Source organism: Anomalospiza imberbis, chromosome 6, assembly GCF_031753505.1.
Source record: "Anomalospiza imberbis isolate Cuckoo-Finch-1a 21T00152 chromosome 6, ASM3175350v1, whole genome shotgun sequence".
NCBI lineage: Eukaryota > Metazoa > Chordata > Aves > Passeriformes > Viduidae > Anomalospiza > Anomalospiza imberbis.
This window is the reverse complement of record NC_089686.1, coordinates 12,642,676-12,667,088: the sequence shown is the minus strand read 5'-3', so window position 1 is coordinate 12,667,088 and position 24,413 is coordinate 12,642,676. Positions and strand designations below refer to the sequence as shown.

Here is a 24,413-nt window from a genome sequence, read left to right as displayed (position 1 = left end):
ATCGTGTAGTTTGTTCACAAAACTATTTCAGATGAACTTAGAAATGTAACCCACTCTTGCGACCAGAAATACAGATTCAGGCTCTGCCACCCTATTGCAGCCCCTTCTTCATGTCAGAAAACATAATAATGCTTCTTCATCTCAGAAAAATACTGCAAAAATTCAGCTTTGTGAGTGCTGCAAGGCATTTAGAAACCATTGGGAGAAAACGTGCCATGAAAGTGAATGTCTTCACTGCGGGATGCAAATATATGTTAAGCAATAAAATTCTACTTCCTAAATAGGCTTGTCTTGCTTTGATATTCAAGGATATGAAAAAAAAGACATACATACTTCTCATTTAATCCTGCCAAGATACAAAACTTGCCTATTTTTATACAGTTGCCCAATATGGATGACAAAAATAGCTTTCTTAATAAAGAGAAAGAAAATACTAGCTAATTTCTCCTGCTGCAAAGCAGGAGAGGTCCACCTCAAGACTGCACATTATTTTAGGTTGAAATTCTACCTGTTGAACCTAATTTTGCTGAGGAAAAATGCTGCTGCTTCTGAAAACTCAGCTGAAGATAAGTGAATTATCCTGTCAGAGGATATTACTACTCCCAAAAGTAAAATCTGAAGAAAAGATTAACATGCTTTGCTGAGAGTAAGCTCGATAACTATCATTGTGCTGTGTATTTGCTTCTCACAGCAGATGATACTTGATCACTTGAAATGATTACTTAGCTTTAGCTGAGAATGTTTTGAATCAAGTGGCTCTAAATCATCTGTCCCACAAGTATTGCTACCAGCTAGTGAGTGTTTAGACAGCATTAGCAGAGGTTAATAACACCCCTCAAAGGGAGAAAGGGCAGGGAGTACCTCAAGAGTGTGTGTGCATTTGTAAAAAACCTCTGGGGACAAGGCAAGACTTTTTAAGGCAGCAGCTAGACCTCTCCTGTGAAAAATAAGCCACATCATGCCAAACTGTATTGCTTTTTAAAATCAAAAGCCACACTCTTTTTCCAGGGGGAAATAATTTCATCTAATCCTGAGCGATGACATTTGAATATGACTGTTGTGCAATTACATTGGTGCACATTAATAGTGCTGGACAGTTTGTATCCCTGTACTTGAAGTGTCAGCAGCAAAGGACTGAGAATTTGAGAAAATTATATCACCATTTCTTAGGTTTGAATAGTAGTACTCGCACTACTTAATGAAAAAAATTACACAGGAAACACTATTATTTTCATTCCACAGCTTCTTATCATTTGAAAGATTTGTGTGTCATTCCTGCATTGAAGTGTTTAGCATTGACCTATAAACTGCTGCTGTAATAATCCAGGAGGACTCACTGTCTTAATCAATACCTAAAAACTTCAAAAATGAATGTGAAAAACAGGCTTTCAAGCATCCCTCAGTGCTGACATACTATAAAGGTGCAATGATTTTATTAACACAGCAAATGACTACTTCTGATTCAACTGCAGACATTTCTTCAATGGATGATACAATTTAAAATTAATAAATATGCTTTTAGATAGATACTTTTCAGAAGTAATTTTTAAGTGATAGCTTAAGAAACACAACATGCCAATGTAGCCTTTAGGAATTGATGCCACTGGACAGAGCTAAGGGTTTATTTTTACCTAATCTTGTGACTCCTTAAATTCAGGTATTATTAAGGAATGCAGTATAATTAGGTTTTGGTCACCTGAAAACACCACCACCACCACTTCCTTACTCACTTTGCTTGTTTATGCCTTTTAGCTGTGGCTTGATGCTGCTTTACAGCTGTGGGAAAAATCACATGTGTACGTGGAAAAAATTAAAGGGACAAATAATGGATTTGCATAATTTAGAAGCTTAGGTGGAGTAAGTTAACAAGAATGTATGTAGAAATTACTTTAAACAGCTCAATGTGATATACACTTTTCTATTTCATTTACCTGTAGTTTGATCTGTGCTACTCCTTTTATTTCAAATCCATGGCAGTTCTGGTCCTTTTGTTACTAACCATTCAATAGCATCTTGACAGCAGAACTACATCTTCGTTCTAATTTAATAACTATTTATCATTCTGTATCTGCCCATTTTCAAGAAGGAATAAAGTTAAGTGTTCCAGAAATTGGAAAAAATTGAAACTTGACCTTTATTAAGTGGGTTAATTGTCACAATCTCAGCATGTACAAATTTAATGACCAAAAAGTAGAACTTCAGAGTTTCAGAAGACTAGGTTAATGTCCAAAAAAGCCTAAACTCTGACCTTCTTGACATATGCCAAAAGAAACAGCCACCCTAATAAATTACTACCTGTGTGCAATTATAATAAACCATTCCTAGCATCCAATCACTTGAATTAATTGCTGCAAGGCAGTGGGACTTATAGATATTCAAGGCAATCTAAAAATTCCTTTGCAGTTCATAGGAGGTTGTTTGTGCATGCCTGTTTCAGCATGGAGATTCAGTTTTAAAGCACATTATTCATACCTTTGGACCACAAATCTGTGTACAAGCCCACTTAGTAGTGCTGAAATTAGGAGCTTTGGCTGAGGTATTAACATTACTGAAAGCGGTGAACCAGTGTGGGATAAAGCAAAGGCAATGGAATTTCCCTTAAACCCATATCATAGAGCAGTTCTGGATGCAGGACACCTACACAGTTTCCAAATTTCAGTCTTACATAGGAGGAACAGGCAACTTCTGTGAATACGACAACAAACCACAGCACATTTAAATCAAACAGCATTTGCAAAAAGAAAGCTAAAAGAGAGAAATGAATGCTCCATTTGCATGGGTCCAAGGCAGCAGCACAATGTGAAATCTACTGACTTCCACAGCCCCATATCAAACACTGATGAACCGGCCAAGAGGACAGCCCACACTTCTCCACAGATAGAAACACATCTAGGGAACAGGCAGGTTGCCCCAGCTGAACACAAAGCAAGAGAGTACCTGGTCAGAAACGTGTAAGTGAAACAAGGCTGCAAGCTGGAATGCAGCTACTCTTGGTGCTTGCCATGCATGAGATGTTACAGGGAAATTTGCTTTTTGCCCCTGTTAGTCCTATTCAAAGGACAATTGATCTGTGCGTTCAGGGCTGGCAAGATAGCCCATTTTTTAAAAACAGTAAACTTAAAATACAGTAAAACTTAAAACGGTAAAATAAAATACCACTGTTTAAGTTCAATTACCTAGTTCTGATGGTGTTTGAATCTGTGCTTAAGTAATGGCGACTCAGTAGTGAAACTAACATTACTCACATGGAAGGTTCTATCCCCTATACTCATGCACATTTTAAGCACCTTTCTGAAGAAGAAAAATCAAGTCTCAAAGGGCTACAGATCTGTTTTACTCGAATTCACAGAAAGGTGCTGAAAGATGCACCACAAGATGTGGTGGTCAGCATCAACTATTTTGCCATGTCTGATCTGGATTTAATTGAAAAATGATTGTCTGGTTTCTCCAGATTGGGAAGACTCAGGTTCAGAAGCTTATTCTGTACTTGATCAACTTTAAATAATAAAATAGTGCTATACACAAAATATCACGTGGATGCAGGTCCCTAATTCTAGACACATTGTTTCAGGTGACTGACCTGAATACAATATCTTGTATTTCCATGCTGCTCTCTGTGGCTTTGTCCAGTCCTTCCATGCTGGATTTGCAAAGCCTTTCCTTAACCCCCAGTACTGAGCACTTGTCCCCAGTGGCAGAGGAGCAGTTACTGAACAGTAAGTCCAACCCAGACTCCCTGAGGGTACCCCAGCACTGCACTGACAACAAAGCAGCAGCCACTTACATCTGCTCTTCACTGCCAGTTCAACACAACTCTTTGTGATCCATAGCGAAGCCCTTGCCTAATTGTGAAATTTCACAGTAATTACAGAAGGAATTTGAGAAGATTTTGAACACTCACGGAAATAATTCCTGAACTTCCTATTCTTCAGAACAGCAACTGCTGCCTCCTGGACAAACTAGCTGTTGTTCACTTGTCCAGCTCCTCTCTTCCACTTAGGAAAGGACATCTCCTCAGCTTCCTCCCCTACCTAGCTTAATCTCCCATGATTACAAATTATACCAGGTCCAGAAACCAGGACCATTTGTGGTTTGCTTTTTTCTTAATTATGGACTGAGAGGTTTGTTTTTTTTTTTTTTTAATTTTAACTGAAAAATCCTCCACATGGTTTCCAAACTTGTGGCATTTGTTAGGAAATAGATGTAGAACCTGCAAACTGCTAAGAAAGCTCCTCTAACCATGAGTCACCAATTTATGTGCTGTACTTTGCACAGCATGCAGTGCATGCAAAGAAGGAAACTCGATAGAAACTATTAAATATAGATGGTAATTATGTGAAAATCATGTGGTCATATCTGACTTCGACAAGGATCAGTTAAAAATCTTCTAGAGGAAAAGGGATGGGTAGATAAATTTGGTAGGACTATGTTTTCACTGAAAACTCCTGTTTAGAACAGAGTATAAGAGATACCTGGACTGAGTTTCAGTCTATAAAGTCAGGAAAGAAAAGCAAATTCTGGGAGCACCTTTCTTTTGTCTGATTGAAATACTTCAAATGATGTTTCCTAACTTCACATGCCTTTCTATAAAATGAGGGAGAGAGAAGGCGCAGCAGTAGATACTACATACTGTTTTTAAACATGTGAACTGGAGAAGATTCTGTAAACTAAATCTTCCAGAACACCTTTGAATCATGCGAGTTTCATGACTCCATGATGATCATTCCTCCCTAAAGGCAAATCAACCTCAAGAAGGCAGCTACTGTTGGGTTGCACAGATTTTCTGTACATACCACCTTTTAATGATGTCTGAAGCAAAGAATATCTATTCTAGCCAAGAACAAAAACCATCCCACCTCCCCAGCCAGAAGGCTCTTATTTCTCCTTCACTCATGACAGCACTTAAGCTACAGTTGCATTTACACTTTAAAAACATTTTTCAGGCTGGCAGTTGTTGCTCGATTTTGTATATTTGACTTTATCAAGAGGGAAATATGGACATCACCTCATGGCACGGACCCAAACTAGTTACAGGTTGTTAGGGAAATGATTCATCTGTAGGTAGGTTCATGTAAAATTCAAAAGGCTTTTTTTTCCCCTGTTTTGCTTTTGGAGAACAGTCCGAGAAATGCAAGTGATGTCTTTCTTACAGGAATACTTTAGATAGCTAAACAGAAGCAAGATTTGGCATTTAGCCTGGGATTAGTGTGAACAGCCTCTTAACCAAACATTATGAAGAAAGTTAACTTTAAAATGCTTTGAAAGGTCTGTTTTCATGACAGATGGTAATAAGGGCTCATCAGTGCCAATTTTTTTTGTTTTCACCTCAGTTTTCAAAAGCTCAAGTTTTAGGTTAGTGCTTCTGAAGGAACCATTACATGCATAGAGGAAAAATGCAAATTACAAAATTAGATTACTCACTATTTTTATTGTGTGTAACATATTTTTCTAAATAACACTAACAGATGAAGAGTAAGATTTTGACCATGCACTCAGTAGAACACTTTCCCTTTCTTTTGCTAGAATCCTTTTTTGTTTTTTTTTTTGTTTTTTTTTCCATCTAGTTGTCCTTTAATCTTTATCTGTACACCTGGACAGATATTCCTCTCCCCACAGACCCCAAAAGATACAGCAGTCAGTAGCAGGTAGAGGTTTTGTTTGCATAATACACTCACTAGTGAAGACATGGTAGAACTATATTTTATTCAAGAAAACCCACACATTCTGTCCTGTGGAGACCACAGGCTTTGCTAAGCCATAGATATTAGCAAATACTGGAACAAAATACAGTGTGTTAGATTCAATCAAAGCATTTAAATTCTGAATTACAGTTATAACTTTCAGGGAAGGCTAGTTTCAGAATTGCATCATAGTATCTAGTACAATGTTGTGCAATGTAAGTGGCAGAAACAGAAGTGGAGTATTGGTCCTAATAAAACCCAAAATGTAATGACTCTTGTATGACATTTAAATTGTCAAGACAACAATTCCATAACATTCTACCAAAGGCAGCATATAGTTACAAAAATACTGGTCCAGCATCTTGTTAGTGATGAAGCAATATCCAAGGTGCAATGGCAACATGCCATTCTTAGTGAAATACTTTTTAAAAAACTATTTTTTCTATTTTCCCCACACTGATACTAGCTGAACACCAGAACTTCTATGACAACCTGAAAGAAGGTCACTACTTAAATGTGTATTGCACCAAAGACTGATGCAAAAACACATGTTCCAGGTTGAAGTATGAAAGAAGCAAAGGCTAAAAAAAACCTACAAATGTGCCAAAAGACATTTTACTGCAACTGATCTTAGATGAGCAGTTTGCAACCTCTACTGAGTTTTGAACAACTGTCCAAGCTTTCCATTCTATCCATTATCACAAACTTAAGGATACAAAAGACAAAGTCCTTAATATTGAGAACAGATTTAAACCACTTTATACTCCTCTGAATTGATCCACAAAATAAAAATATTCTGCCATCCTCTCTTCCTAATACGCTGGTAATTTCAAAGTCAAGCCATGGAATTACCCTTGTTCTGATATTGCACAGTGCTAGGACTGTATGGTTTCCACCTAGAAGTTCAAACACATTCTATGATAGTGACCAAAACTGCTGGTGACAGTAGACCTGCTTACGTTGTGGAGGTATCGCAAGAAATGTGCATCAGATGAAGACACAATCTAAATGGCAAAAACCACTGCAGACCTGGCTGTGGTTTGGACTTGGGCCAAAAATACATAAACCTGTTTGCCATTTCCTTTGAGGAAGCAGGATCAATTAATATCTTAACCAAAAGACAAAGTCGAGTAAGATCAGGTAACCATGTGAATTCAATGTTACATTCAATAACAAAGAAATGAAGGAGTAGCAGACAAGAACATTATTAATATTTTCCTTTTAATAATGGTTTAGTCAAAAGTGTAGCTTTGAAAATCTCTAGCTCATTGTGAAAACCTGAAGAAGCTGGGAAGTGACCTCACTTTGATCAGTTTAAAGCCGTGGCTTGGCCTATCTGCTTGCAAAATCTCCAGTAGCTCTGCCAACATTGTAAATAAAAACTACTGCCAGGAAATAAAAAGTAGTCAGCCTTTAAAAGTTCATGAATGTTGTATTGTAGCAGCCTAACTCCAACTGAAGAAGGAAGATATTTTATATAGTAAACAAAAGACAAAGTAAACTGAAATCTTCTGAGATCACTTGAAGTGTATACAATTTGGATTCTCATTGACATTTAAAACTACCAATCATAAGGTTGCCACCTTACCTTTTTCTGGACTGGCACACCTGATTTTAAACAGGTTTTCCTCCAGTCTCCCAAGTTTCTGATCCTCTCATTCAGTTTTCTGCTGTAATGCTCCCCTACCTTCATGCTGAATACCGAGTCAGTCCTGCCTTCTGCTTTTCTTGGCAGGAGGCAGAGCAAGCTTTTAATTTCAGTCAGAGTGACAGAACAACAAACGCACAGCAGATAGAAGAGCTTAATTCTTCCCCAGGAAGAAAATACATTTGGTTCAACAAAGGGCTGCAAAATCTTCCAAAGGCACCTCTTTCCCCAGTTTTTGCCTGAAAGCAAGATGGCAATCTTAATTGAAAAGGGATGCTAAATCTTTTAAATAACTTAAAAATTCATTTTTATATAAAGCAGCAAAACCATTTTTCTCTGCAGAAAGAGAAATGTTAACAAAGGAACACACCAACATAAATGCACTGTTGATAAACTTCAGCTAGTTTAATTTCACAAGGAAGTAAAATTTTAGGACTATTCTTTAACCTCATCAGTACTTTCTGAAGAAGATTCTTTGGCATCTTCAGTCCCTCTGTTGCTTTTCTCTTTACTAAGATTTTCACTTTCTGATTTGGTCCCATTAAATAAAGAGTTTTCACCATTTACAAACCCATTCTCTGTGACTTCGGCATCAATGGCTTCATCAATCTTTAAGTCCCCTTGCTCTTCCACATCTTCTAGGTTTCTCAAGACAATAGGGAGTCTAGAGTCTGCCACAGAGTTCTCCAACAAGGCAATATGGCCCTTGTCATACTTCGGAAGCGGAGCTCCATCTGCCATTTGTTTGGTGTAATACTCTCTGCTGGCAGCTGCGCTCTTCACTGCCTTCTCCAGGATCTCTTTTTCACCTAAGCGCAGTTTGATGGCCATTGTCGCATGTGGAGTGAGGTCATGAGTCTCCAGGAAGGACTTATCAACCTGTTAGAAAAAAAAAAAGCAAGTCTGCTATTAACACCTAACACAATAAAACAGCCCCTCACCTCATCTCTTTCTCTGAGCAGGATGTGACACCAGGCTCTCCAGGTGGAGCCAAATGGACATGAGGGGGGTCTGCAAGGAGTCCCAGTGAAATTTGTCATGAAATCATAAAAAAGCCCAAAATTTCTGCACATAAATCAATCTGCATGACAAGCAAAGTCAGGTTACTTCACAAATACATACATCATTTAGGTTCACTTATACATTTGTAATAGGAGTACATTTCTTTGCAGTCTGGAGAATGCAAGTAACTGACAAGTTGAAACTGATTCCCCATCTTATTTGCAGAGAAAAAAGCAGGTAGTCTCAACTTGGAAAATCAAAGGAAAAATACATTAACAAAATTACATTACATTAACAAAATTTCCTTTTTTGCAATCTTATTTGATTTTACTTAGATAATGCAAAACTGTTTCTGCACTTAAAAAGCACAGAATGAATTATGTACTAACATTCAGGTTGAAGTTTGCAAAGACAAGATGGAGGACAAAAAAGCTTTTCCTACAATCAGAATTCAGATTTTTAAATTACACATAATGATAATTTTACCTCCACAGTTGTTTTATAGGTTTTCAAAAGAAGGGATGCTCTGGCTTCCAGGAATGTCCAAAGTTTAACTTCATTGTCCCAACTAACAGGAAAGTCAGAGTTCCCCAGAGTGAAGATTTTGCCAATCGCATGCTCACCTATCAAGTGCTCCTTCAGCTCTTCTGCAATAAGTATAAAACCAATCTGTTAAAAACCAATCTCATCATTCACTTTGTCAGTTGACAAACTGCAGAAAGATTTATTTTCCATCGTATATCTTTGAGCAGCTAGCAAAAATAACCCTCTCCTCAAATAAGAATTATCAGATATGCTGCTTTTTTTCTGTGATTTGCCTCAGAGAGACAACTGAAAGTCTTTGGGTCAGCAGAAAATGGGCCTTCTCTCCACCTGGAAATAAAGATACTTTAGATATCACAGCCTCTCATACACAGTGTAAATCTGTGTCAGTGAAACAGAATGTTTTGTAAAATCATTCATAAATGAAAGTGAGTAGATCTGTAAAGAGTGCAATGAACTTTTTGAGAATAAAAGGAACAGGCCAAAGCGTGTGCAAATAGCAATGGAATTCTTTTTCCTATTGTTTTGATAATCTTTTTCAGTAGCAGAAACTTCCTACAGGTGGTCAGAAAAGACATCCATCAAAACTCAAGAGCAGAAAACATTTAATCAGCTCCTTGGCATTACACAAATTGAAGTTTTAATTAATAAATTTTACTACTGCAAAGCAGTTATGACAAACTTCACCAAGAGCTTGCATGTAGTTTCTCAATAAAACATTTTCTTAAACAGTATTTAAGACATATAAATAAAGTTAGCACGATCATATACCAGAGAAAAGCAATTAAAGCATTCGCTAGTTATATTTTCCCCTCCAAGCCAAACTCGCTCCCTCATCAGCATCCTAAAATATTCTTCCCTTGAATTTACTTCCCAGAAGTATCAGGCAATTGGAAGAGATGGATGTTGTAGGTCCCTTCCAACTGAACTGTTTCAGTATATTGTAATTTCTTAGTAAGTTCTAAAAGATGGATGACAGGAGGAAGTGAAGGTATGACATTAAGTTACATTGTTTTTTACTAAAGAAAGCAAATAGACCACATGTAAAAACTCTACTACTTCAGTATTCCTGCTGGCACAAAAAATCCACATCATCTGCACAGTACTCCTAACTGCAAGGGAGTTCTCTCACTGTCATGACAAACTGTCACATCCAGAACCTTCAAAACTGCATCTAACCAGCAAGGAGCTATATGAGCATTTAATGAGAAGATTCACATGCACAAATAAGGTGAATATTTATTAAATGTACACATATATTGCCTCACAAATAAAAGTAACAGAAGAGAAACACTAGAAAGACAGTCTGCAAATACAGAAATTTGGTTTAGATTACCAATTACCAAAATATTGAAAATTTAGATCACAAATTAATAAATATTGAAAATAATCAACTTTGAAATGTCTCTTCCATATTTCCTCTACAGTACAGAATATTCCAATTTCATAAGTAAATTATTCCAGTGGTGATGACTAAAATGCTGTGGTTTTAAGCATGTAAACCCCTAGGTCTTACATGGTCTTGTTCTGCAAACTATTTTGGAGCCTAAGAACTAGAGATCAAACTCCAAAGCTCACTCATTCACAAGAGTCTGGGGGATTAAAAGAAATAAAAAATTGTATCATCTCATGCTTTCAGAGTTACTGAAATATTCCCTCAGATGGCATGGCCAAAGATTGGGGTTCTCAGTAGCTTATTGATTCCTTTTTAACTTAAGCTACTCAACTTTTCTGATCTTCTATCTTAATGTTTTATATCAATGTCTATCCCTTTCCTGCATTAACAGGAATCCCCACACCAAGACACACATAAATTAGGTTATCTTCACAAAATATCCTACCTTCACTCATACAAAACACTCGAAGGAAAGCCAAAAGCTGGGCAGAGATTGCAGGCTCAGTGGAGTGCAAGGCAAAAACACTTGAACTAATAAAAGAAATAATCAAACAACAACAGTAAATACAAGTCCAATTGTCATATCTTTTAACTTAAAAGACCATAAAGTATACAACAAATGTACTGCTACAAAAGTAACTTAAAAAAAAATTAGGTAATATGAGCTCAAACAGAAAAGCTTCCCTAACCTGTATCTGAAAAGAATGATTATCTCTACAATTTTACACTTAAAATTATTTCATACAGCTTTCATAATAAATTCATGAAAATGCAATGTTGCATGTCTGCTGCTCCTAATAGTACCCTCTGGACTGAAATGACTAAAGGAAAATGCTGTGATTCACATACTGAGCATTGTAGTATGTCTGCAAGGGATAGGAAAGAAAGTAAAACCATAGATTGCTTCAAATTAATCCTTGCTCTGTTTTTGTTCAAATGGTTATTAAAGCAAAGGCTTTTTTCCTTATATATGGTTCAAATTAGATGATAATATAGCTCAGAGAACTTCTGTAACTATTATTACAATAACTTTAATTTGCTATACAAACAGGAGAAATATTACACCTAAGAAAATTATCACAAAAGAGCTTCATATATGCTCCACTGGACACTATATACTTTGGAAATGTTTTTAAAAACCCATGGCATTGTGTTTTACTTACGTTGGGATACCAGCACGAGCTAAGACCTCTGCCTTCATAGCATACAGCCTGTCACTTTTACTCACGCCAAGCTTTATTTTCACTCTGTCATGTGAATTATTATCAAAGAAAAAACCACTGTGGATCACAAATTCAGCGTTTGACCGAGTGCCATAAAAAATGTAAATCTAGAAGGATGAAAAGAGAAGTGAAGGGACAGGAAAAAAGCTTAAGATCAGCTCACAAAATTGACATAATTTGAAAGTTATTTTCTAGAAGAGTTACTATTCTGAGTACAAGGTATGTTTGGTTATATGAAGAAACATGCTTTGTTTTCTGGTATTGACTCAAATGCTGTATTCAACGTGGCAATTACACTTTAGAGGTAGCTGTAAACATATCCATGTAACAGAGACTTTGAAAGCCAAGAAGAAATTCTTATTCTGTACTTGAAAATAAAAATGTTCTAGTTTCTCACACTGACATAAAGTACCAGAATACAGAAATAAGCTTTCAAAGGCTTATTAAAGGCTAAAAAAATCAGAGACAAGGAGGGCCCATTAAAAGAAATAGTGTTTCTGGAGTCATTTTCCCCAACCAAATGTCCATGCAAAACTATACTGCTGATAGATCAACTTTGCTTTCATTTAAATGTTACCTTAAGATATGGACATACCACAATACATCATACAGAGAGATCTGAGCTGTGTTCAGCCAGTATTTATTTTTGTTTTACTCTGAACTCTTTTCTATAAAGCATATAGTTACTTGAATTCACATTTTAAAAGAAGTTCCTAAATATAACCTGCAGAATGCATTTAACTCAGGGCTAGGCGGTATGAAATTCGTGGGACTAGAGGTCAGGGTAGCAATTGTATTCTACCACATCAAGAGGATATTTTCCCATTTGTGTTTGATAACAAAATTGTCAATCAGAAAAAGAAGTTCCAGCAGTTACAGAATTCCCTTCAGAACCTCAGGGCACAGCAGCGCTCTGGATGCCTGTAAGCTTCCGTTCCTCTCCAGCTGACAGAGAAAGACACAGTGCTCTCTAAAGGGCTCAGTAACAGCAATGCTGCCATTTCCTTTCTCTGTTTTCAATGTTGTCTACAAGCTATTTATCCTAAGCACTAAATACTTAAGTATGATATTGAATTATGCTAAACATTATCCTGTACCACACTCATATGATGAACACGTGACCTGACTAGGTGTATTAAGGCAGTGGGTAAGGAGAGAGTTGCTCACCCTCTCGAGTTTTAAAACTACTGTGATACATCTCATATTAAACTAAAAGTCACATATCGTGTATAGATTACACAGTAGGCTCTTACACCCCAAGACTGCTTTACAAAAAATCCAATTAAACAGAGCGAGAATTGCTTTATTTCAGGCCAGTGTTTGACAGACTCTGTGGACCTCTGCTGCCTAACATTTTTTAGTAGTAAAAGATGGATCATACACTCTTCCTGCTGAAACTGTAAGAAATGACATCTGCATGGCATATTAGAGGACTGAAGCATTGTATAATTACAGTGCTTAAAAGATGCCACTAACAGTTAAAGTTTGCACAGAAATTCTGATAAATAGCAGACAAAGTGAAACTACTAAAATAAAATTGAAATATAGGAACCCTCTATAATTGAAATGGAGAGAGCAGCCAGAACAGCTATATGACACATCCATTGCCAGCTGTGGAAAATTATAAATTGGATCACTTCTGGAAAAACTGTGGACCCCTTTTAACTCATCACACCACAACTGGAAAAAACAGAAAATATTTGACTACCATAACAAATTCTGAGAGCAGAAATATACAATCACTGTAAACCTCAGCATAGCAATGAGGATAAATACACTTTTGGAAAGATGTATTCAAAAAAGAAAAAATGCCAGACATTTCTTTGTTTAAAAAAGATAACAATACAAAAGAAAAATTAAAATAAAAATATTATAAATTGTAAGACTGGCAATAATAGAGTAAAAGTAATAACTCAGAGGCTGAGTAACAAAATATTTCAGGATATTTCATATACAAAGGCTCTATCTAGCCATGCTGACTGCACAGGCAGTAGTCAGAAAAGGAGTGCTGCTCCACTTGAGGGTTTAGGCTGCTGACACAGCACAGGAGCTTCCTACGATCCTGGAAGCACTGTCTTCAGTGCATCGCTAGTTTGGACACTCAGGTTTTTGAGCAGTTCTGATCAAAATACTGGATTCTGAACTGTTCCATGCATCTTTGCAAGACTCTGCTGTCTCAGGATGAAAAGGTAAATGCATGCATGCCTGTGTGAAAGGGATAGAGTATCTTTTTAGGTTCTTTCTCATTTCCACTAAGCATTGAATGAAGACTAACAAGAAACATAAGCCAACAAACACCATTGTTAAAAATGTCTCTACAATCCATTACTGCAGACAAATCTAAAAAATATTTATCTCTGATCCTTTGGATATGGCCTTTCACTAAGCTCTTCCAGAATACCAAACTTGGTGGCTGTGTATGTTCACTCACCAATGATTAAATATTTCAACTAGTTCTATAAAAGACAAGGAATAAAACTCTCTTACAGTCATGGTCTACCAAGTGATAGAAAATATTCTGATAAATGCACATGTTTTTAGTTTGGTAGCATTTTCACTCAAAATTAGCTCAGCATAATAAAATTCAAATGTAGCAGGGTTTAATCAACACCACTACATTATTAAAACTTTCCAGGGAGTCACCAAGTGTTCACAGAACTTAATGGAACAACAATAATGTAGACAACTCTTCACACTACCTGTTCTCCAGCCTTGAAATCTTGAAGTGCTACACATTCACACCGGTCATCTTCCAAATTGTAGCCTGTAGTGATCTATCCAGGAAAAGAGTGACAAAAGCACCTTTAGCATCTTATATTTCTCTCTCCTACCACTGACAAATTTTCCTATTGGAAATAAATATTAACAATAGGAATTGCACACATTTCTTTCTCAGCACAATAGAATATAGCTGATGGTGATATAGATAGAATATAGCTGATAGTGATTGCTTTACAATTCCTGAGCAATCTCTTTTTTAAAAAAATCTCTGCACTAAAGAAATCTAAAGGAGGAAATAACCTACCTGAAGTGAACAGAAGGCTCTGAGGAAAGTACCCTCCATAGAGCACAAAGTACCATGCTAAAGCCAGCAGCTTGTTATAAAGTTCTGGAGCTTTCAGTCACTCCCATGAGGCCCAAGGGAGCAAGGCACTGACAGCTCTATATGCTGTGCTTTATCCTTCAACTGCCAACACATTTTTGATCTCTCAATGAAAAAGGATTAGATAACTGTGGATCTTTAGGGGATACACTCTTCAGAGAATTATAATTTACTTGAAAATAATCCCTTTATCTAAAAGTTAAGTAATACTCTTAAAATGCTAAAAGGATTTTTGAGATGGTAGCTGGCAATGGAAGAAGATAAACTCTCTTGACAAACCTGTACTTCCCCAAAAATAATTACAAAACTGTAAAGGGGTCACACAAACAAGTAAAGATATCCTAAAAATTCAATATTTGTTATTAAGTGACAAACAGCATTTTCTTGAATAGTATGACCAGAGATGCAGCCACAGGATGGAACATAAGCTGCTGAAAAATCAGAAAGCAACTTTTATGGTAGGTAGTCTGAGTTCAGTACTGACAGAGGTAACTTATGGAAAAATATGCTCTGGGCCTGGGGAAAAGCCTAGAAGAAGCCAGAGACTCTCTCTCAGCCTTTGAAAATGAAAACATACTTTTTTGACTGACATGAGTTGCAGTATATCCCGATTCCCATCTTGGATGCGGTTTGTCCAAAGACAGAACTCCTCAGATTATTTCAACAGCTTGGTTGATGGCTTACACATTAATAGTTTCGCACTGCTTGCATCATTAAATGTGCATTTGTCAGCCAAAACAGTGCTTTCAAATGGAGCAAATCCAAAATGTCAGCCCCAAGCATTTCTTGACCTGTCCTGAAATTTTCTTAGGGTGTAAACTCTGAAATAGTTCTGAATGTGAAAAGTCCACTCCAATCCCTTGAAATGCTGGTGGAACAGGAGGCTTTCATAGACTGGGAAATCCCAATATTTTAAGAGGAGGATTCTGTCAGTCTAAGCATGCCTCACTGGAGTACTGATCTTTCGTTTAAATTTTTAGTTTTGCTTTAAAAAAAACTCCAAAACAACATACAAAACCCATCAGCACTTCTGAAAGACTTTTCTATAAAGCATAATGGAGTGCTAGACTCCTATTTCCTCTTTCTTTTAATAGCAGTCACGTAAGAGAATTAACAGGGTGTTTACTTCTCTTCCCACATGATAGCTGACAAATTGCATCCCTTCAGTTTTATTTCTGAAGCAGACTGATACATGAATTTCAAGTTGTGTATAAAGCATGCAATAGTCTGCTTGGTCAGTGATTAAGGATGGACCCAGCCCAACAGGCAGAATGTAGCTTATTCAAAGCTCTGACAGAACTGGTAATCAACCTCTGACTGTCAAAATACAATCCCACTAAAGAATAACAATGAGAAATGCATGAAGACAACCATTTTGAAATAGTTCTTAGAGGCAGGTTGATCTAATTAATAGTGTCAGAAGCAAGAAAAAGCTGGATGGACCTAGCTCCAGTTCAAATCCAAAGAGCATTTTATTATCTAGCTCATGGAACGGGGCCCTGTGGAATAAAGCAAGAACAGGGATATATATGGCAGCTGATTGACTTGGGAGGTATTTCAGCACTACATTTGGAATAAACTAGACAGGGCTGCATTGAATGTCATCTTTTGTTTCTTACTTTCCTGCAATGAATAACAGTTCCCTTGATGTATTTTAAAGGGATTGTGCTATGATTAGAGCAGAGCCCACCCTCACCTCACTCTACAATAATATAAAATACGATATAGACAGCTTACAGTTATCTTAGCAGTCACCCCCCCCCGCCATTTCTAATTTACAAGGCAACTAGCACACAACAGAAATAGCTTTAGTAGCTCTTCTTAGCCCACTACCAATACTACAGTTTTCTATCCTCCCTGAATTTATATCCATTTAAGTTATTTTCTGTAGAAATATGAAATAAATTACTAAAATCTTTACATATATACATAATATTTAAGTTCAGCACAACCTCCTTTACCCTTTAGGATATACTTCAGCATAAAAAATGTTTCCAATCCTGATATACTACTGCATTAGGAGGTTTGGCTCCAGAGGCTGGCTCCTTATCAAACCCACTGTTAAATAGCATAATAAAAATAAAAATTACTTTATCAATTTAAATAGAAGTTTGAATGACTAAAACAACATAAATAGCTGCTCTTTTAATATATGCTACTTAAATTTTCCCTCACTGAACCTTGATTCTCTTCCTCTTTACTCTAGTCCCAACTTTGAAGACATTCATTAAGAGTTGTCTAATGAATACAGACAAGTCTCTGCAAAAGCATCTTTAAGAGATGCCCAGCAGGAAAAGGGTACAGGAAGTACTGACGCTTGCAGCTACGACTTACACTACAAAAATACACATTTCTGAATTTTAAGCAATCTTCTTTAATACTCAAGACTCTCACATGAACTTTATTGCTAAATCAAAGCTGTGAGATTGCATAACAAATAGGCAAAGGAAAGAATCACTGTTAAAGAACAACATGTAATCACCTTGCAGTAAGGAAAAATAAATAAATAATAAACCCCAAACACTTGCAACTTTGTAGCTTAGCCTACCATGATGTAATTGATACAGTCATAGTAACACTAAATAAGCTAAATGTCAAGTGAAAAACAAGTTGCTTTACAGTTTGTTCATTTAAAACAGACTTTTTTTATACCAACAGCACTAACACATACTGCTGTCCTAACACTCAGGTCAACCCTCCCACAAAAGAACCAGATCACTTGAATAGGATGGTTATATCCAGTGTTTACAATAAATAATATCTACTGGAAACACAAGTAGGGGGTATGACTTTTGAAGTCTACATGAGCATGACTAAATAACATTGATAAACCAGCCTCTCTGGGTTTCTATTTCCTCACCTCAGCATTAACTAGTCTGTTAATGAAATCAGGAATCATCCCCTGAACTAGCGCACGTAAGCCAAAATGTCAGCAGGTCTGACTTTTTATATACATATGTCACCTTTTAAATGTTTAATATGCCCTAAAGTTATATTTTTGCATTTTGTTTCTTTGATGTAGTAACAGATGTACTGTTTTTGTTGAACTAGGCTTTGTTCTTGTTGTTGCTGTCTCTATAACAAGGCTCTTTGGGCACGGTTAGGAGAGCAGGCAGTATTTCTTAGTTGCAAATCTCTAACCACCTTCCCTAGTGGTAGCTACAAGAGGCAACATCCATCAGTGCCTGCTGTCTGTTCTCAGAACAATTCTGTCCAGTAATGTGCATCTTTTTCAGCCCACCAGAAACAAAGCTCCATGTCAGGAGACTATACAGACTTGTCTGGACAAAACATTTCATGTAAATGAAAAGTACATTATATGTACATAAGACATAAATTTACACAAGTATCAAATCACTTGTAAAGTTTTCTCTAGATGAGGAAAGCTCTCCCTGAAAAGCTATCATAAGATATTTGAGAAACTGACAAACTTTTCTTTCAGATATTAGTTTTTTAGAGTCTCTTGGGAAGATAACATACCTGTGTTAAGAAGCATAACAGAAAGTGTTACTAAACTGTTGTACAGCAGTTGAAAGACTTAATACTTAAGCCTGAAAGTCTTTCAGCACCACTGAAGAAATCCTTACCAGTCCATTAGTATGATTACACATGTCCCATAAAGGTATTAGAGCCAGTGTAACTCTGGAACCATCTTCTGTTGGAATCTGGTTCTGCCGTGTCATAACAGAGGAAACTGCCCATCTGCAAAAGTTAAAAACATGAGATGGTCAATGTTCAAATCATTAAAATACAATTGGCCATAGTCCCACCTGAAGCAATCGTTTAGACTGGGAGTTTCCAAATTTAGTTTCCTTAAAGATCACACTGACTAAAGGAACCGCAGAAGGCAGTATCACTTGCAGGAAAAGCAGCAGCTCCCAGGTTTCCAAGACATGCACACAGAACAAATACCAAACCAGGATTGTGATCCCTTTTCTCTTTGCAAGAGAATCTTCACACCTTCCATTGGCTGCATTCCTCAGCCAGGATCCACTCCCTGTGTCAGCTTCTGCTTCCCAGCCCCTCACTGCATACGTACCTCACACTACACATCCCAAGCCCAGGGTCACCTGCTCCTGCAGCTTTTCCTGCTGGGTAGCAGGAGCTCTCATCTATGTGCAAACTCTTGTAAGAGCCAGGACATATTTTCCCCCTCACTCTATAAAAAGCTTATGTACTGCATGAACTGAAAACCAGTGCAACCACCTGACACATGCATGATCTTTTGCTAAGTGTCTCTCTTCAATTTGCAAGATTTTGGCTTAGGTCAGAGAGGAAAAAAAGCCACAACATTCCAAACAGATAATCCAGGTAAAAAACCATGAAGAGACTATTACATAATTCTTTAGCACACAGATATCATTCAAAACCCTTCTAAGTCAGGTTAAGTAAACAAAATGCAAGCTACCTTTTCAAACATAAAAATCTTTAGAAAAGCCTAGAATTTCAGTATCTTCTAGAATTTCATTTTTTATTTTATACCTGATGAAATTTAATATTAAACACCAGTGGAAAAAAGAATCTTAGTCTCACCGTGTTCTGGCCTTACTACATATGTGTGTTGTGGGGTTTTTTGAGGGAAAAAAAGATGTCACCAGGAGAAGGTCAAAATAAATTTAATTCCCACCGACTCCACTACTAACATGTACTTAATATACAGAATAAGACTTCCTGAAGGATTTCTTCAGAAGAACTAGATTGATAAGATAGACAGTGGCAAACTGAAATCAACCTAATGTCTAAAAAGAAAGTTAAAGTTAAATTGTGGTTAATTCTGATATACAAACACTGCTTGAAACACAGTAACAAAATGCTTCTTGGTAATTGTTGCAATTTGTCTGTAAAATTTTAGACCACTTCACTTGTAAGTTAGTGTGTTCCTCAGTGACCCTTAAGTGAAGGAGGCATGCTTTGGAAATCCCACTTTCAGAGCCTTACCCACAAGTACAACTAGGCTAGAAAATCCCTTATGAATACCTTTTATTCATGCTATTTTAATAATTTAACAGAATTAAAACTCTCATTATCTTAATTATTATTCTTTTTATCTTAGTTCTGTCACCCCTTATAGCACCTCCAAGTGACACTCATGTTTCATGTGTACAACTGCCATTCTCCAGCTCTCCTGTTCAACAGCAGCAGCTCTAGATATTAACTTTTGCTAGTATGAGCTGGTAGAGCCTTTTATGAAAAAAAAAAAGAAATGAAAAAAATTTCCCCCAAATCCTAAAACTCCTACCACGTCAATGGAATTATTTTCTTAAGAAACAAGGAATTACCTTAGTAATCTGACTATGTGTGCCAGTGGGCTAAACTAACTGTTTATAATGAATGACTATTCCTTTGTAACAATTAAAATCTGCATATTTATTTCACTTTCTTCTTCATTAATAATGTGTATTAGTATCAAATCCTACAATTAACATTTCAGTATCAATAGGGCTTTCCCACCAATGAAGACTTCCAGGGCCCCATAGTTTACTATAGTAAAAACAGAAAAAAAAACAAGAAAAAAAAAATTAAAAGACAGACCAACCTGTAGTCGTCATAAGTGAAAGAATCCTTTAAGGGCAGTTTGCTGGCATTAGGATGGGTCTGCAAAATGTAAGTTGCATAAAAAGGTGAAAAGAGGAAGAAAAGAGAAATCAGAAATCAGTCAGCAGAATTTCATTATTTAGCTGCCTAACAGATCCTAACAAGAGCCAAATGAAGCAGGAGGCGTCCAGCCGCGCTACAGAGGGATCATCATGCTATTATGCTCTCATACATCACTGTCAACTTAATTTGTTGTGCCCAGCAGCCGCCATAAATCTGTTTCTTCATATTTCAAGGCTGGAACCCACAGACTTTGTACAAAAATAAAAAAAAATTTAAGGTGGACTGAGTATGTGAAGGTAAAACATAATCCAGCCCTCAATGTATAGTGGGGGAAAGAAATCAGACAATAAGTGTACATTAGCTTTCACCAACTTCCACGTTTTCCTCTCCTCTGTGATATCAGTGAGGTATTTCACAAATGCAAGAAATATTATACAAGATTTTCAATTCTTCCTTTATACCTGTAACAGTGTTATTCAGTAAAAGTTGCACTACACCTCTGAAACAAAAGCAGATTAAAATATTTAAATAGCTTTGGTGACAAACACTGATATGCAGTATCTACATTAATCCATCTACACATGCTCCTATCTAAAAGTGGAGCTGTGTCATTTGAGAATGTATACCACAGTTTTCATTAGCAAGCAAACATTTAATTTCTAAAAGCTTTAAGAAGCTCTGATACCCGTTATTTTTCTGACTAATTAACTTATTTAAAGTCTCGAAAATACAGGTAGCGTTAAGCCCACATTCACACATTCTCTTTAGAACTTTGTTCCAATTCACAAATGGAAAGCCGTAGCAGCATAAATTTTAATCTTCACGTTCAATTAGGTCTCTGAGACGAATTGAAGCAAATGATCAAACGGTTATTTCAGAAGATACAAATGATTTTTTGCATAGCTCTATCTTTGCGACGCTTTTAATGCATGAAGCTCCATGTAGTACGCAGTTTTTTACTCTTGATGCATTAGCATCACAAGTGCGCGGTAATTTATCATTTCTCACTGTAATGTACTTGCTGGCACTGTGTGCAGGACAGTAGGGGATGAGGTAAAAGTGGCTCAAACCGTAAATCAATTAGAAAACAAAAGCTTGTGCTCAGCGCGCAATTTTAGGCAAATTATATATTACAAAAGACTGCCAATTGGGTGTGAGGTCCCAGGTGGCTGCTCTCCCTCAGCCCCTCCGGTTAACCCTTCCGATGGGCTTTCTCCGAACGAGACTGAAGTTTACACTTCCAGCGGCTCCTGTCCCTCCCCTCACTTTGAATTTTTTTTTTTTCTTTTTACAGCACTCTACGTTTCCATATGATTTTCACTCACATCGATGGCACAGTCATTGTGTAACAAATCCCTTGGAATTTACTGGTAGAAACACACTGTACAGTTGTTTCTTTTCACAAAAACCTTCGGCACAAACCCAGGACTGAGACGAAGCCAAGACATTTCAGGAGGCACCTTCGCTGCCGGACAGTCCAGACCCGAGTCCAGAGACGAACGCAGAAACTCAGCCTTCAGCTGGAATTAATTACTACAAACAAAACCCTCCCTATAGTTTTCATTTTTGACAATCTAATTCCAACTCTTATTGTTAGTGTTATCGATGTATTTTGCAGCAGCTTGATAAATTAAGGAGGGAAGGGCAGCACCAACACTGCGAGTACCAGCCCCTCCGTTTCCCTTTACAGCACGGCCGCGTTTCCCTGCGGCCCGTGGCGATCGGTGTGAGGAGTGGGGTCTCATTGTGCGCCTCACGTTCACGGCCGGCGTTTCGCACTCAGCGCCCGGAGCCCCGCGGGTGCCGCTCCCTCCCGCGGCCCGCGGCCGTGCCCGGCCGCTCGGCCCCGCCGCAGCCCCGCCGCCCCGGGCCGGGCCCTCACACCGCGGGCCGCGCGGGCCGGCACTGCCCCCTGCCGGCGCCGCCGCGCACTGCTCCGCTCCGCTCCGCTCCGCTCCGCTCGCCGCGCCCGCTCCGCGCTCCTGCCGCCGGCCTGCGGGCCGAGGGCACCGACACAAGCGCCGCCAGCATCCCCAAACCCCGCGCTGCACCGCGCACCGGCTGCGTGAGCAAGAGCCCCGGCCGAGCGGGGTCCGACCTGTTCGTCCCAGGAGAAAGAACCCAGTAACGCAAACACCTCTGTCTGTCCTCTCTGCTCTCTCCTGCTTTCCTCCTGCCCCTGAAATAGCAGCATTTAGGGGAACATGCTGTTTTTTCAAGGGTAAGAATGACTATGGTCATAATGCATTGGAGGTGAAAAGGCATCGCAGACACTGCGGGGACTCAACAGCCAAAAAGCGACGGCTACAGCCCCTGTGTCCAGCTCCAGCGCACACCCCATTCCAGGAGCACCAGCCTACGGCCTCAGCCCAAACCTGGAGCAAATAACCACAGGATGCAAGATCGAAACATGTTGTCATTGTCCTCCCTGCAGGAAACGTGTATTAGATCAGTGGACTGCAGGGAGATAATTGTTCATTTCACACAAGCAGCCCCCTGTAACAGCCAACCCGAACACCCAACCCATGGGCAAAGATCCCGGATGCCACCAAATGCTCCGTCACCCGTCCCGGTTTCTAAATCTGTGAAACTTTGGGATTGCTCCTATGTGGACACCATCCAGATGTAATTCACATAAAACCACTAGTAAATTACAATAAAGGACAAAATATATGGTCCTAAAAGACACAGGGTAGAATAAAAATCCCAGCATATGTAATTACCATATTTATAACATCCCATGGTACAATATTCTAGTAGCTCTTTTAAAGTTAAGATACGTCAGCATATTTGATCATGTTAAGATTTCTGATTTGGTCTATTCTACTATGTAACTTAAAAACCCTACAGATTACAAGAATCTGAAGACACACAAAAAAGAACAATATTCTGATTAAGAATTTGATTTAGTATGCAGCTTCTCTTTATAGTCCCTTGGTAAAAATGAAATCTCCCTAACAAACACTTAATAAAACCTGTCAATATATCTAAAAAGAAAAATGACACAAATGCATTAAGTATTAAATACCCTTGAAAAAAGTCACATATTCCATGAATTTTTGATGTACTATCTTGACATTAATGTAAAACCTTGATATTTATAATTGACAGATATTTAATAAAGTATAGACGATGACTGCTGCATAGCATGCAAATTGCTCAGACTGCTCAAAAAAGATACAGACGTATTTAAACTAAACAAACACTTAATATGTAAAAAAAAAAAAATCAGATCTAGCTTTTACAGGTTCATGCAGCTAGGTCTCTACAGATTAGCTTTCAAATGTGACATTATCCACTACATGAACCCTAATTTTAACTTACCAAGTCTGTATGAAGTAGTTTCAGAAAGTTGGGAGGGGAAGCTTTAAATAAAAAATGGGAACATGAAAATATGAATATATTCATTTAGATGCAGGACCTGACATTCTACTGAAAGAGTTATTATAAAGAACAAATACCATTTATTTCGTTACCCTTTCTGTGAAAATATTGTCAGAGCTGGCAATCAGGGTGATGACCACTGCAAAAACAAATAGTGGCATGCTGAATTTCATTTTCCTCCTGATGCTCCTATTCCTAAAAAAAAAAATGAATAAAAAAATGCTTTTTCCCCTTCAGTGTTCCAAGCCTTCTTTGAGACATTTGGAGGATATCTCAAAATAACCAGAAATATTAAAAAGTAACAGTGATTGCTGCCAGATTGTCTGCAGCCACTGTGGAAAGAGACAGACTGTTATTCTAGTCACCTAAAACACTATCAGACTAGAAGCCAGTTACTCAGTATGGCAATCAGAGGAAGGGGGGGTGGGGGGGAGAAAAAAAAAAAAAAAAGATACTTCCAAACACTTCCACTTTTTTCTCTTTCTGTGAAGCAGTAATATCCAGGGGTTCACATCTCATGTTTAATGCCTCACAAACAAGCAACACTCCTGAAGTGCCATAGGGGCCTCTGCGTTATTAATTTCTCCATCAAACTTTTAGATGGACATCACAAGGTAATGATTCTCAAGTTCCAGAAAGTAGATGCTAAAGGACTCTCACTTTTTGAGGGCTTGTTTCAATGGCATAAAGGCTGCAGTGTAGAATAGGTGGGTTCCCTTCCAGCTAAGAAGCCATCACAACCTTCACTCTGCTTTCCAGCCTAGGGGCATTCACCTCCTGTCAGAGTGGCCAGACTTCTGAAGACAGTAACCCTTTTCCCCCTTCAATCACAAAA

At 37.9% G+C, this 24,413-nt stretch overlaps 1 protein-coding gene across 2 annotated transcripts in view; it reads right to left on the bottom strand.

Annotated features, from left to right (window-relative positions):
- Nucleotides 1-5,682: 5,682 nt before the first annotated feature.
- Nucleotides 5,683-24,413, bottom strand: part of SETD3 (SET domain containing 3, actin N3(tau)-histidine methyltransferase) — a 611,377-nt gene continuing 592,646 nt past the window's right edge. For both annotated transcript variants that reach the window (XM_068192423.1, XM_068192424.1), the window contains exons 7-13: nt 20,133-20,191; nt 18,184-18,298; nt 14,193-14,267; nt 11,434-11,600; nt 10,716-10,801; nt 8,818-8,978; nt 5,683-8,208 (exon numbers count right to left, since the gene is read on the bottom strand). In XM_068192423.1, coding sequence (XP_068048524.1) covers nt 7,765-8,208; nt 8,818-8,978; nt 10,716-10,801; nt 11,434-11,600; nt 14,193-14,267; nt 18,184-18,298; nt 20,133-20,191 — 1,107 coding nt within the window. In that variant the 3' untranslated portion in view covers nt 5,683-7,764. The remainder of the gene's footprint in view (nt 8,209-8,817; nt 8,979-10,715; nt 10,802-11,433; nt 11,601-14,192; nt 14,268-18,183; nt 18,299-20,132; nt 20,192-24,413) is intronic.